The sequence below is a fragment of the Brassica oleracea genome, chromosome C1, assembly GCF_000695525.1.
Source record: "Brassica oleracea var. oleracea cultivar TO1000 chromosome C1, BOL, whole genome shotgun sequence".
In the NCBI taxonomy this organism is placed as follows: domain Eukaryota; kingdom Viridiplantae; phylum Streptophyta; class Magnoliopsida; order Brassicales; family Brassicaceae; genus Brassica; species Brassica oleracea.
This window is the reverse complement of record NC_027748.1, coordinates 32048975-32061508: the sequence shown is the minus strand read 5'-3', so window position 1 is coordinate 32061508 and position 12534 is coordinate 32048975. Positions and strand designations below refer to the sequence as shown.

At 39.6% G+C, this 12534-nt stretch overlaps 1 protein-coding gene across 3 annotated transcripts; it reads left to right on the top strand.

Annotated features, from left to right (window-relative positions):
* The first annotated feature begins 1920 nt into the window (after nucleotides 1-1920).
* Nucleotides 1921-7980, top strand: LOC106314168 (protein TIME FOR COFFEE). Of its 3 annotated transcripts, none has more exons than XM_013752104.1 (12): nucleotides 1921-2130; nucleotides 2205-2639; nucleotides 2735-2883; nucleotides 2958-3255; nucleotides 3344-3680; nucleotides 3770-3809; nucleotides 3894-3986; nucleotides 4147-4354; nucleotides 4426-4492; nucleotides 4591-4654; nucleotides 4743-5072; nucleotides 5173-7980. In XM_013752104.1, exons 1-12 carry the CDS (start codon nucleotides 2025-2027, stop codon nucleotides 7582-7584), a joined length of 4539 nt encoding a protein of 1512 aa, XP_013607558.1. In that variant the 5' UTR covers nucleotides 1921-2024; the 3' UTR covers nucleotides 7585-7980. The 3 variants fall into 3 exon arrangements, with proteins under 3 accessions (XP_013607558.1, XP_013607554.1, XP_013607559.1); XM_013752100.1 differs by having other exon boundaries at nucleotides 5170-7980; XM_013752105.1 differs by lacking the exon at nucleotides 1921-2130 and having other exon boundaries at nucleotides 2408-2647; nucleotides 5170-7584.
* The last annotated feature ends 4554 nt before the right edge of the window (nucleotides 7981-12534 follow it).

The window sequence follows — 12534 nt, the reverse complement described above, 5'->3', positions numbered from 1 at the left end:
GGGGGGGAGAAACATTATGGTAATGTTTCATATTATGTACATAGTGCATATTTTGACATTTAAGTTAGGGTTTATATTTTTTTTTAAAGTTTAGTGATTAGTGTTTGAGTCTGGGTGTAGAAATCAGCCATAGATATCAAAGAGGTGAACACAATTCATTTTCGAATATACCATTATATTTAATAATTTTATTCATACTTGCTATACCATGTAGTTTGTTCTATACTATTTATAGTCTATGTTATAAAAAGTTATTGGTTCTTATATATCCACGTCCGTCACTTTCTTTGTAACCACCGTTCTCACTACCACCACAACCACCACCTATCCCATTGTCTCTTTTACATATTTCAAATTATTGCCACTTCACCATCACCACCGTAGCATATTACGATAATCATCACCGTTACGATCCGTAAGCTACCCTTTCCGTAATCACCAACGTCGCCGATGTGATAATATTATCGACACTAGGCATGGGCAAAATAACCGGAACCGAAAAACCGAATCGGAACCGAACCGAAATACCCAAAACCGGAACCGGACCAATACCCTCAAATACCCGAACGGTTCCTATATTTTTATATCCGAAATAACCGAACCAAAACGGAACCGAACCGAGAACCGAACGGGTACCCGAATATATAAAAATATTAATTATATATACATATAACATCACTAAATATATATATATTTAATTTAAAATTCTATTAAAAGTATCTGAAAATAGTTGAGGATAACTAAATTATTATAAAGTATCCAAACTACCCAAAAGTATCCAAAACTATCCGGATAGTTTTATCCGAAATATCCAAAGTAATCCGAAATATCCAAAATTTTTAATCTAAATCATCCTAATTATTTGATATTTTACCCTAAATAACCGATATTTTATCCAAATTATCTGAACTACCCGAACTATCCAAACCCGAACCGGATCCAAATGAGAACCAAACTTTTTTCGGATATTTTTCGGTTCCTACATTTACTATCCGAACCGAACCGAACCCGAAACTATCCGAACCGAACCGAACCGAAAATAGGTCAAATACTAAATGGATCCTCTAGCCGCTATCCGAACTACCCAAAACCTGAAATACCCGAACCGAACCGAACCGATATCCGAAATGTCCAGGCCTAATCGACACCATTGTAACATCGAAACCGTTATCATCACCGGTTGTTTCATAACCGTCACCGTTTTTTTTCCATCACTGTCACCACCCAAGTTTCGTCACCTCCTCCCATTTTTTCTTTCAATTTTAACGTTATAAATTATTTTCTTTATCGTGTACCTTCAAGACACAAGGTTAAAACCAGATGAAAATGGGAAAAAAAATGATATTCATTTAATTATGTCAAATCGATAACTATATTCTTAATATTTGATTCCAAAATTGGTTAGTTGGAAAATTAAGCCATTAATTTACTTTAATTTAAATAATATTATCTTTTGTTTAATACGTTCAATATTTTAATTGTCCCTTTCCAATTTCTTTTTACTTTCTCGAGACAATAAAAGTCAATATAATATTGGTAGAGATTACATACACAGCAGCCTGTGTGATGTCAACTCTTGACACGTGGCAACTTAATGTTTAATAACTTGGTATAGTAGTCCACATAATTTTTTAACATGATCCGACTCGGAGATCGAATTATTAATTTAAAAAAAAAACAATAAACAATATTATTTTTGGAGTATATTTTAGACACTAGTATTACTCATTTTTGTATGGGTCCCACAGCGGATGCTGACTATTGAAATAATAAAAGAGTACGTTTTCGCTAATATAATAAAAAGAAAAAATAGGTTATTGATGTGTCAGTTTGAGACCGTTGGATGCATTCACACCGACGGTGAAGATTGCGAAAAGGTTTTACTGGGAAGAGATATGAGCCGTGGATCTATTCGCTCCTGCTTTTATTTTGAGGAGCACAAATAAAGGAGATAATGGGAAGAAGCTAGTAGAGAGATAGAAGAAAGAAAGAGAGAGAGAGAGAAATTAGGAAGGGGGAAGAAGATGGATAGAAATAGAGAAGCTAGAAGAGTACCCATGGCGGCGGCGGCTACCGGAAACGCCTTGTCACGACGGAGACATAGAGCCGGAAGCTTTAGAGATTCTCCAGGTTTGTATTTAAATCGTTTTCTTCTTCAGATCTGAGACAAACCGTTTGATTCTGATGGTTTTCATTTGTTTCAGAGGAGGAAGGTCCGGTGGAGCTACCGGAGGCGGCGAGGCCGAGAGATCGAGGAGGGAGTGGGAAGAAGGAACGAGATCGGGAACGCGATAGAGAGAGGGAGAGGGAAAGGGAACGGGAGAGAGATCGGTTAAACAGCCGGAGCAAAAGGAGGAGAGGAGAACGGTTGATGATGGTTCACGGCGACGAAAGCTCGGAAGAGAGTGTCAACGACGATGAAGAATATGACGACGTGAAGATGCTTCCTCCTCCGGCGAGTAATAATATCTCCCCCGCCTCGTTTTCATCGTCTCTTTCGAATCATCACTACCACCAGAGGAAGAACTTTCCGCCGCCACCGTCGAAAACTTTCAGATCGCCTCCTTCTCCGGCGCCGGTGTCTTGGAAGGCGGCTGATGAGATGATCGGCGTATCGGTTCCTAGAAAAGCTCGGTCAGGTAGAGAGGTGGAAACTACAATAGAATCATCTCTCTCGCTGATCAAATCTCTTTTCTTTAGTTATCTAATATCTTCTTCACTCTCTCTTTCACAGCTTGTACAAAGAGACCACATGAGTCATGGGCGTCTAGTGCCACCGGCGGTGGTTTACGTGCTTCCGGAGAGCAGAGCCACCGCCAAGTATCGACTTCTCCAGCTCCTACATCTCCTTCATCCACTGTTTCAATCCACCGGAAAAAGATGGTTAGTCTCTCAAAGACTTACTCAATCTCTCCCTCTTCATCTTACTAAAGAAAGATTTTCCTTCTGATTTGAAGCCGTCAGGGACGAAACAGAAGTCACTCCCGCCCAAGTCATCATCTGGCAAAGTGTCATCTCCGGTCGCTGTTCAAGACGAGATAGAGATCGAGATCGCAGAGGTGTTGTACGGGATGATGAGGATGCCTCTCGCGACGTCAAAACAAGAATCAGCCACTAACGAGGGAGGTGCAAAAACAACTGTAGATGTCAAGTCCAAAGTATCTTCACCGATCTCCAATTCTCAAACGGTTCTTCAGTCTTCCACCATCACACTTGCTGCTAATTCGAGCTCGTATAATGTTGTGCCTGCCATTGGTAAAGTTATCTCCTTTCACAACGATCTGTTATGTCTCTCTTCTTTTCTTTTTGCGCTCATTTTGTCTTTATCTTTCTTTGGTTACAGCTCCTAAAAAAAAGAAGCCGAGGCATGTCAGATACGACGACGAGAACAGTCCCAGCTTACCATCACGCGCCATTAAATCTGAAGCAGAAGCTCCATCAAAGAGTCAAGTTCCTTCCGTTGATCAGCTCAAGAGATCAGGATCTGCTGAAGAAAGCAGCTCAGTATTCGATTCGACCTATCCACAGGCCAGAGACAGCACGGCAGCGTTAGATTCGGGATCAGCTGAGAAGAAAGAAAGCAATCTGTCCAAAGAGGAAACAGTAATGCCGAAAGTTGAATCTTCCTCAGGAGTTAGATCGGATGGTGACGGAGCTACTACCATTTCAGGAGCTAAACCGTAAGCACACGATCTATGATCTATACGTTAAATGTGACTTTTTCACCTTAATTCTTGTGCTCAGAGACGTTTCTTTTTTTATCATGCAGAAGCTCACTGGAGAAGGAGAAGTTTGAGATAGATCTGATGGTAAGTTTCAGTTTTTTTTAATTTTTTTTTAATTTCCTCCATTTTTTTAATATTTTCCTGATTTTATTTTAAAAACCGGTTTAGGCCCCACCGCCGGTTAGATCGTCATCGGAGAGAGGCGGTGAGATGGAAGGTGCGGCAGCAGAAGCTAAACCTAAAGCCACGGAAGTGGAAACGGTGAGTGGGACCTACTTTTGTTTGGTAATAAAATGTGATAATTGGGGATAATATCCATCATTACTTTATTTGTCTTTTCGGGGCTCTCTTTTCTTATCTTGTTCTCTTTTTCCCCCTTTTTTTAATTCTCTACCTTGTCACTTATGCATGATGAAAGCAGGAAGATGGAGGTAATGCGACGGTTCTTGAGTCTGAAGAGAAGAAGAGACCTAGAAGTACGGTGGGGGAAACTGAACATCATAAGCCAGAGAGGAGTTATGAAATTAAACTCGACTTGGATAAATCTGATCACGTGGGTGTGATAAACAAGCATCATGTTCAGAAACAGCCACAACAACAACAACAACCATCTGTTCCAGATAAAACAGGTAATTAGACGTTTCATTTTTCGTGCGCAAGTTTTGATTTTTTTCTTAATCTCTTCTTCTGAATTTTACAGCTCAAGCTGGCACTTTACCTATGCATATGTCAATGCCTGGCTGGCCTGGGGGTCATCCTACAATGGGGTATTTTTTTTTTTTTGTATTTTGAACAAGTGAAACTTTGTGGAAGTCTCTTTTCTTTTTCAATTGAACTAATAGAGAACTCTTTGATTATTGAACAGATACATGCCGCCAACGCAAATTGTCCCTACGGATACTAGTTCTTTATCGTCTGCGGCAATTCAGGTTATTTCCATTGCTTGCCGATCCATACAAAGAATCCTCTCTACATTTATTCACTGATTTTAATCTTTTTTTTTTTTATCTCTTCCAGCCTCCTCCGCATTTTCTTTTTAACCAACCGAGGCCTAAGAGATGTGCAACACACTGCTATATCGCTCGGAATATTCAATCTCACCAGCAATTCACAAAGATGAATCCGTTCTGGCCTGCAGCAGCAGGATCAGCTCCATTATATGGGACCCAGGCCTGCAATCTCAGTCTTATGCCTCCCACAGAACTTCAGGGGACTGTTTTGGGAAGAAGTTCCAATCCTGTTCCGGATCAGAACTCTCAATCTACTTCCAAAAGCTCAGATACAGCTCAGAGAAATCAAATTTTGCTCCAGCAAGCTCTGCCTCAAGGAGCAACGAATAACATCATGGTTAGTTTCTTTTTAGTTGTCCATCTAAGCATGCTTCTCATATCAAAATTTTTGTCGTCTTTCTCAGCTGATTGTTTTTATTTATTCTTTATTGTAGCAGGGTCCGACATTCATTTTCCCCGTGGGACAACAGCCTCACACAGCTGCTACATCTGTTAGACCTCCTAGTGGCAACACAGCTTCTCCTGGTGCGACAGCTACTGCGAACTCCATGAATGGCTCTGCTTCAGCTACTCCAGCTGGTACCCCAACAATGACCTTCAGCTATCCGGGCATGCCAGGCAATGAAACGCAGTATATGGCCATCTTGCAGAATAATGGCTATCCATTTCCAGTCCCAGCACATGTTGGTGCATCACCTGCTTACAGAGGAGCTCCTGGCCAGCCGATACCATTTTTTAATGGTTCGTTCTACCCCTCCCAAATGATCCAGCCTTCATTTTCTCAGCCACAGAAGCAGCAACAGCAAGCTGGTCAAATGCTCCAGAGCCATCCTCCGAGTAACCAAAATGGAAGTGTTTCTACTGGTTCCTCAGCAGCACAAAAGCATCTGCAGAACCAACAGCTGAGACCACTGATAAATCCCGGGAACTCCCAAGGATTTCCAACTCACAAAGTTCAATCTCAGCCTTTGAGTTTCCAGCAGAGGCAACCTAGAGAAAATGCGACTCAACATAGCGAGACTGTAGGAGGAGACAGCCCATCAACCGCTGATAGCCGGGGTTCTCGTTCAAGTGTTGCCTATGGCCAGAACTATGGTATGCAGATGCAACCACCCAACTTGGGTTTGATGAGTTCAGCAGCCCCAGGTGGTGGAGTTGTCGTATCCTCTAGCAATCATGGCGAAAAGAAATCACAACAGGTCTCAAAGGCTGGTGTGGAATCGTTTCCGTCTCAGGGGTATGCCATGACTTTTGCGACATTCAACGGGGTTAATAGTACTCCTTCCCTGAACATGTCATCAGTTGGTCAAAATCACGCTATCTTCCACAGCATGCCGGAAGCAGCTAGGCAAGGTTATCAAATGATGGCAGCGAATGTTGCTGCTCAAGCAGCCCAGCAGAAAATGAACTACGGTGCTCCTTCAGATGATGGAAAATCGGGGTCTAATGCTACTGCTAATACGAGGGAAGAACAAAGGAAAACAGGAGGAGCAACAGGGAAAACGAGTGCTGTGAATGGTGCGCAGTCTATTGCTTTCTCTAACAAACACGACTTAGCTGATGCATCTGTTTCTGCTGTAACGAGTGGTAGCATCGTTGATACATCCCGTTTGCTCAACCATGGTTCTACTCAACCGCAGAGTTCCAGTTCTGTGCTGACGTCTCATCAGCAGCAGCAGCTGCAGCATTTGCAACACCAACATCAGCAGCAGCAGCAGCATATGCAACGGAGTCAATTGCAGCAACCTTACACCACCATGTATCTCCAGAAGCAGCAACGGTATGCAACTTCAGTCGCTGCTTCTGCTGCTAGAACCAAAGGGCCTGTGGCGAGTAACGGGAGTGGTTTCGCTGATCATAATATCTCTGTATCACCCGCCGGAAGCGCTAAGTTTACAAATGCCAATACAGGATTTCCTCAAAACCTTGTCCAGTCAAGCAGCACTCAAGTGCAGTCTCCTCAGTGGAAAAACAATTCACCCAGGACATCCAACACTTCCCAAGCGCAGTCTCCGTCCATACTGTCGCCATCATCGTCTGCTGCCGCTGCATCGTCTGTAAGAAACGTATCGCATAAACAGCAAAGCCGTCCCCAGCAGTCGCAGATATCTTTTGCATCAAACTCAAAACCCATGGCGTCTGGTTCGCCAATGCAGCAGGTGCAAGGAGGCACCAACAACCAGGCTCCGTCTCCACCAATGTTAGTTGGGTCACCTTCAACGTCTTCCGTCTCGAAAAGCGCGGGTGGGAGCCCAAGAACAGCTGCTTCGGCTTCATCAGCGGTGAACAAAGCTGGACAAGCTTCCTCTACTACTCCCTCATCATCTCAGCCGTCCAAGAACTTGCAGTCTGCATCCGCAGCTTCTTCCGCTGGTGGAAGGAACAACGGTCCTTCAGTTCTGGGAAACCCCACCACAAGCTCTGGATCCAAGTCTCAACAACAACAGCAACAGTTGCCAAAGCATGGGTTGCAGCAGCAAGCCCAGCTTTTCTTCTCTAATCCTTATATGCAATCTCAGCATCAACATCAACAGATCACTATATCTCCTTCTGGTGGTTATTACATTCAAAGACATCAGCAACAACCAGGTTCATCCGCTGCCGCATGTCCTCCAGTCACTCTATCCGGCTGTACCACAGGAGCCGTTACCGCCACTTCAGATCCAGCGAAAGCCATCGCTGCTGCAGCAACAGCAACAGCAGCAGCCAGTAACATGAAAGGAGGAGGAGGAGGTATGGGGAAGACGCAGCAACATCAGCTGGTGCCTCCAGGGTTTCCGTATGTACACGCGGTTCCATCTGCGGTTCAGGTAAAGCCCGTAGATCAGAAGCAGCAAGCTGGTGAGTGAAAGACTTTAAAAGAACATTTGTTAACTTAAAGAAAAGAGAAAAATTCGAGTGGTTGGGAAGTTCCGGTTATAGCTTGTGCCGGCGAGACTAAAGAGAGACGTAGGAGCCGGGAGAAAGAAGCAGACGGAACAGACCCACCCACACAATTTTTTGGGAGTTTGGTAGGGGGGAGGCTTTTAAAGCGTTGTTTACAATTATTGTTTATATTATGGGTATTCTGACAGGAACCTACGGTTTCAATTAAAAAAACAGCCACTGGAGTTCTATTTTCTTTTAAAAAATTCTTTCATTCTTCCGAGGTTTGAGTGTTTAGGTAGTGATCTTCAGAAAAAAGAACAAGAGCTGAGAAGTACGTGTATCATATACTGATAAGTTCTTGTCTTGTAGGCCTGTTTCGTCAGTCGTCACTAAGTGGATTATATGTTGCTGGGGTTCTGTGTTTTAAAAGGCGATCGCCTTTTGCGCCAAGGTGCAAGGCGCACCGGAGCGATGGTTCTAACGCCTCAGTCCTCTAAGGCGAGCCCTAGTTCCTCAAGGCGCTCGCCATGGTGCGCCATTGGCTTAAATATAAGCGCCTTTGAACCTCTTAAGGTGCGCCTTGTAGTTTCCTTTAAACACTACTTTGACGGAACCCTTAAAACATTTTGGAACTCTATCACTACTTTGTCGACCATTTAAATATCTTTAAAACATAATGCTTAGATCTTCAGAGTTATAGGTTTTGTTGGATTTGAGCAATTGAATTTAGCTTTTTAGTTTTAAGTTCTTTGTTTTGGTGTTTTGGGGTTTATATACGTGTACATAGCTGACTATATCAGTGTGCATGACTAACTCCTTGCTGACTATATTAGTGTGTATAAATAAGACAGTTTGGTATAGCTGACTGTACTAGTGTTATATACGAGTCTACTCTATAACTATCTTCTATATGTAACCATAGAAATAGTTACACGTCTGTAGCTAACACATACACTTCTAACCTAAGAACATCTATCAATGCATATCTACGTTCTTCTAAAGCTGTATATAACTAAACCACGTTTGAATGCATCCTAACCATAAGACGAGCGCCTTGGAGCGCCATGGCGCAAGGCGCATGGCTCCAACCTCCTCGCCTTAGAGCGCCATGCGCCATTTAAAACACAGTTGGGGTTTGTTTAGTGAATTTATAAATTATGAAGCATGGATTTACGAATCGTTCTCGTGTGCCTATCTCGTATTCGGTCAGAACTAATGTTCAGAGTTGAGACAGATGGAGATGGTTCAGAAGTAAACGGCTCACGCGTGCTAACTTTCTAAAAAACGTTCAACCTTTACCAAATTAGCACCTCTATTTTCGCTAATTTGTCGGTTGTTCTTATTATGCAATTTTGTTTTTGTCCGTTTCCTGAAGACAGAAGTTAAATAGTGAATGAAAAAAATCTGCCACTCGTAATGAAGATTTGCAGTTTTGAGGAAATGCTATTTAAAATTAGGCAAAGTTGATGAAGAAGCGTGGACTTTCGGTGTTGTATTATATGCTTCTCATATCAGTGACTTTCTAAACTCATAATAATTACATGTAAACGTTTGTAAAAGCACCCATTTAGCACAGAAAATACTCGAGTATTTTCCTTCCGAGTTAATAAATCAACGACACAAATGTTAATTCTTAGTACAAAATAAAAATTATATTTTTCCTCATCTAGTTATGAATGTATAACGCATGTCTTTTTCCTACTGAGTAGTGTGTCTAATGTCTATATCATGAATCATGAAGTTAAACCAAGATTAATCATTAGATCTGTCAAATGCAAACCAATCATTAGTTTTTTTTCCTTAACCATCCAAAAATTTATTTGGATTATCTTCTCTCAACACTCCTATTGTTTAACTTTACAACTTGCTATCTCCTTTACTTTTCTCTTTCTCTTTTCTTTTAATGTTTTCACTTTCAATTTATTTTTGTTTGGACGCTCTGACTCTGACAAAGAGCCACACAATCGAAAGTGCAGGTTATGTAAGCTAATAATTGAAAACGTGTGGGGTTCAGCTTCGAAGTATCAAAAATGTAGGGTACCCGTTTTGCAAGCTCCAAATGAGCTAGCGGTCCACTATTGAGCTTTGTCGGCTCAGGACTCCAACTCGTATTTATCTCTTTATTTCTGGCCCAGGTACAGTATTACCGAATATACCAATATATTTTAATGTATATTTACAAAATATCTCTAATACAAATATCTTTTCATATGATGCAAAATTTCCACTGGCAGTAAGTTACGTTGCGATTACAAATATTGTTTTATAGGATGCAGATTTTTAGATCGACTGTACCACATTGCGTCGCCGGTAACAATTCCTCCAATAGCGCCAAGATATTTTTTTGGCCAAAGGAAAACAATTACAATTTATTTTCCTCAACCCAAGTTCTGTGAAAACTTGTTCCCTTGGTAACTAATTACAAATTTTTAAAATAAATAAATGGTAGGTAGATGTTTTCTAAATATTCTTATACTAAAATAAACAATTTTGGTTTCTAAAGACTATCAAAGGTAAAAACAAAAAGACACGTAGATAATTTTTTTTTACGTTTGACCAAAAAAAGACAATTCTTTTTACCTTAGCCTTGTTCGTTATGCTACCGCCACGATAACATTCAGCGATAATAGACATCATTGAAGCAACTGAATTGATGGAAAATGAAGAAGGTGCCACTGCTGCTGTTTTCATATGTGTTTGCCGGTGCCATTGGTGTCGCTGAAATAAACAGTGGCAGTTGGAATGAACGATGCGATTACTTTTTACGGTGTTTCCATCACTGTTTTTCACACGCACGTGTAAAAAATATAAGAAGGTAATTATATTTTTAGTCGCTAACGCAGCGGTTCTAAGACGAACAGACTTATCTCAGACACAGTAATATAGTTTACTTTAATTATTTTCACATGAATTCTTCAAGGTTAAATATACAATACAACTGCTTTAGTGATTTAACTTTTTCTGTGACAACAGCCAACGTTATCATCAAAGGATAATACCATCACTCTTAAGAAAGTGTGATCATCACCAATTTTTTTTTATCATCACCAATTTTCAGTCGGTTGCTACAATTGCATACAACAACCAGTTCGCGGTCAATTTTTTTAACTTCGAACTAGATTTTGACCCGTCGTTAAAGGGTGGTATGTTTTTTATTTTATATTTTTTTAAAAATTTAATTTTTTATATTTGTGTGTTTTATTAATATTTGTGTTTTTCTTTCTATAATATATTTCTTATATGATTAATAAGAAGTTTTAATAATTGTATTAAAATAATTGTACCACACTTATATCAATAGGTCTCGATGTTGTTTTAATATAATAGATTAAAATAAAATATTTATCTTATAACCCATTTTGTATCAAAATCATTTTTATGCTTTAAAACTTTTTGATACAATTTGTTAAATTTACTTATATAATTTTATTTTGTTATTTAAACTGGAATCAATATTTAAAAATATATAATATGAACAGTGAATATAATATGATTATTCAGCTGTAGTTGTTAGAAAGTTGAGTACAATGCAAAAGTTGATTCTAATATTAAAAAGTTGTCGAGTTTTTTAGTACGATAGGAAGAAGTGGGTTCCTATCAATTTGGAATCAAAGAAGTGGTTATAAATATGTATAAGATAGTTATTGTTAGACTAAACTTCAATCAATTGGTCGTGATCCTGATTTAATAATATTGATTTATGATATCTGCATATGAACCTATCCAACGACTTTTCTCATGGAGTCACAGTAGTTACTGAATATTACTCCCGTTTTTTAATGATAGACTTTTTAGAAAAAAAAATTGTTTCAAAAACATGTATTTTTTGTGTTTTCTATGAAAAAATTGTAAACTTCAAAAAAATTAATTGATTTTATTGAATTACTATTGGTTAAAAGTTATTGAAAGTTGAAAATTACAGAAAACGATACATTTATTATGGTAGATTAATGTGTTTTTTTAATATGTGTGAAAATACTAAAATATCTATCATTTAAGAACGGAGGGAATATCTAGTATCAGCTTAACCATCGAAACATAGCAAAATTGGCACCAAGGCAGCCGGATGGTCTTTATAATGAACGAACACTTTCTCAAGAGTGGAGTACTTAAGTAGCTCCTTAATCTTTGTATATTTTGCGTTACCACTAAAATGTTACAAACTATAATAAATAACCTCTTGTTGTTGTGAAATTAATGGAAAAGTCTATCTTTATTTATAACATAGAGGTTCCTTATATAAGAGATTACACCATCATATATAAATGGAAATAATACAAATCATAATCCAACTAGGAAAAGAAAAACATAAAGACATAAGGAAAAAGGAAAAGCTGGCCGACTCTCTTGGTTATAAGTCATCTACAATCTCTCCCCCTTAGATGTCATAACCATTTAGAGCTTGTAATGTGCTTTAATGTTGCCTCATTAAAACCTTACCAGAAAAACCCAATTGGGACAAAATCATGGTGCAGGAAAAAGAGTACAACACACATTACTCCTCCTGATTTGGACATTACTGAAGGTCCTTTGGACCTCTTCAATTTTCTGCAATCCGTGGGTGATGAAAATCTTGGGCAGAATATGCTTCGTCCTCGAACATGATAGTCGGTTCTTCTTTACCATCGGCCATGACACAATCTGATCGAATATATTGAGTCATCGACCTCAAATACACACACACGAAATCATGGATGATGTTGATGTGATATGCGTGTACCACCATGTGTAAAACATAACCTGTCTGAAAAACAAATCAACAAAACCAAATAACCCCTCTTTGGACTGGTTAGTATAAAATAAACCAAAATCAAAGGCTTCTTCATCGTCCTTCTTATGGACCAGACATATCAGTATCTAAAACAAGACTTCTGCATCGTCCATCTCAGGATTAAATGAACTTCTTTATCGTCCACCTTTGGACTGAATGG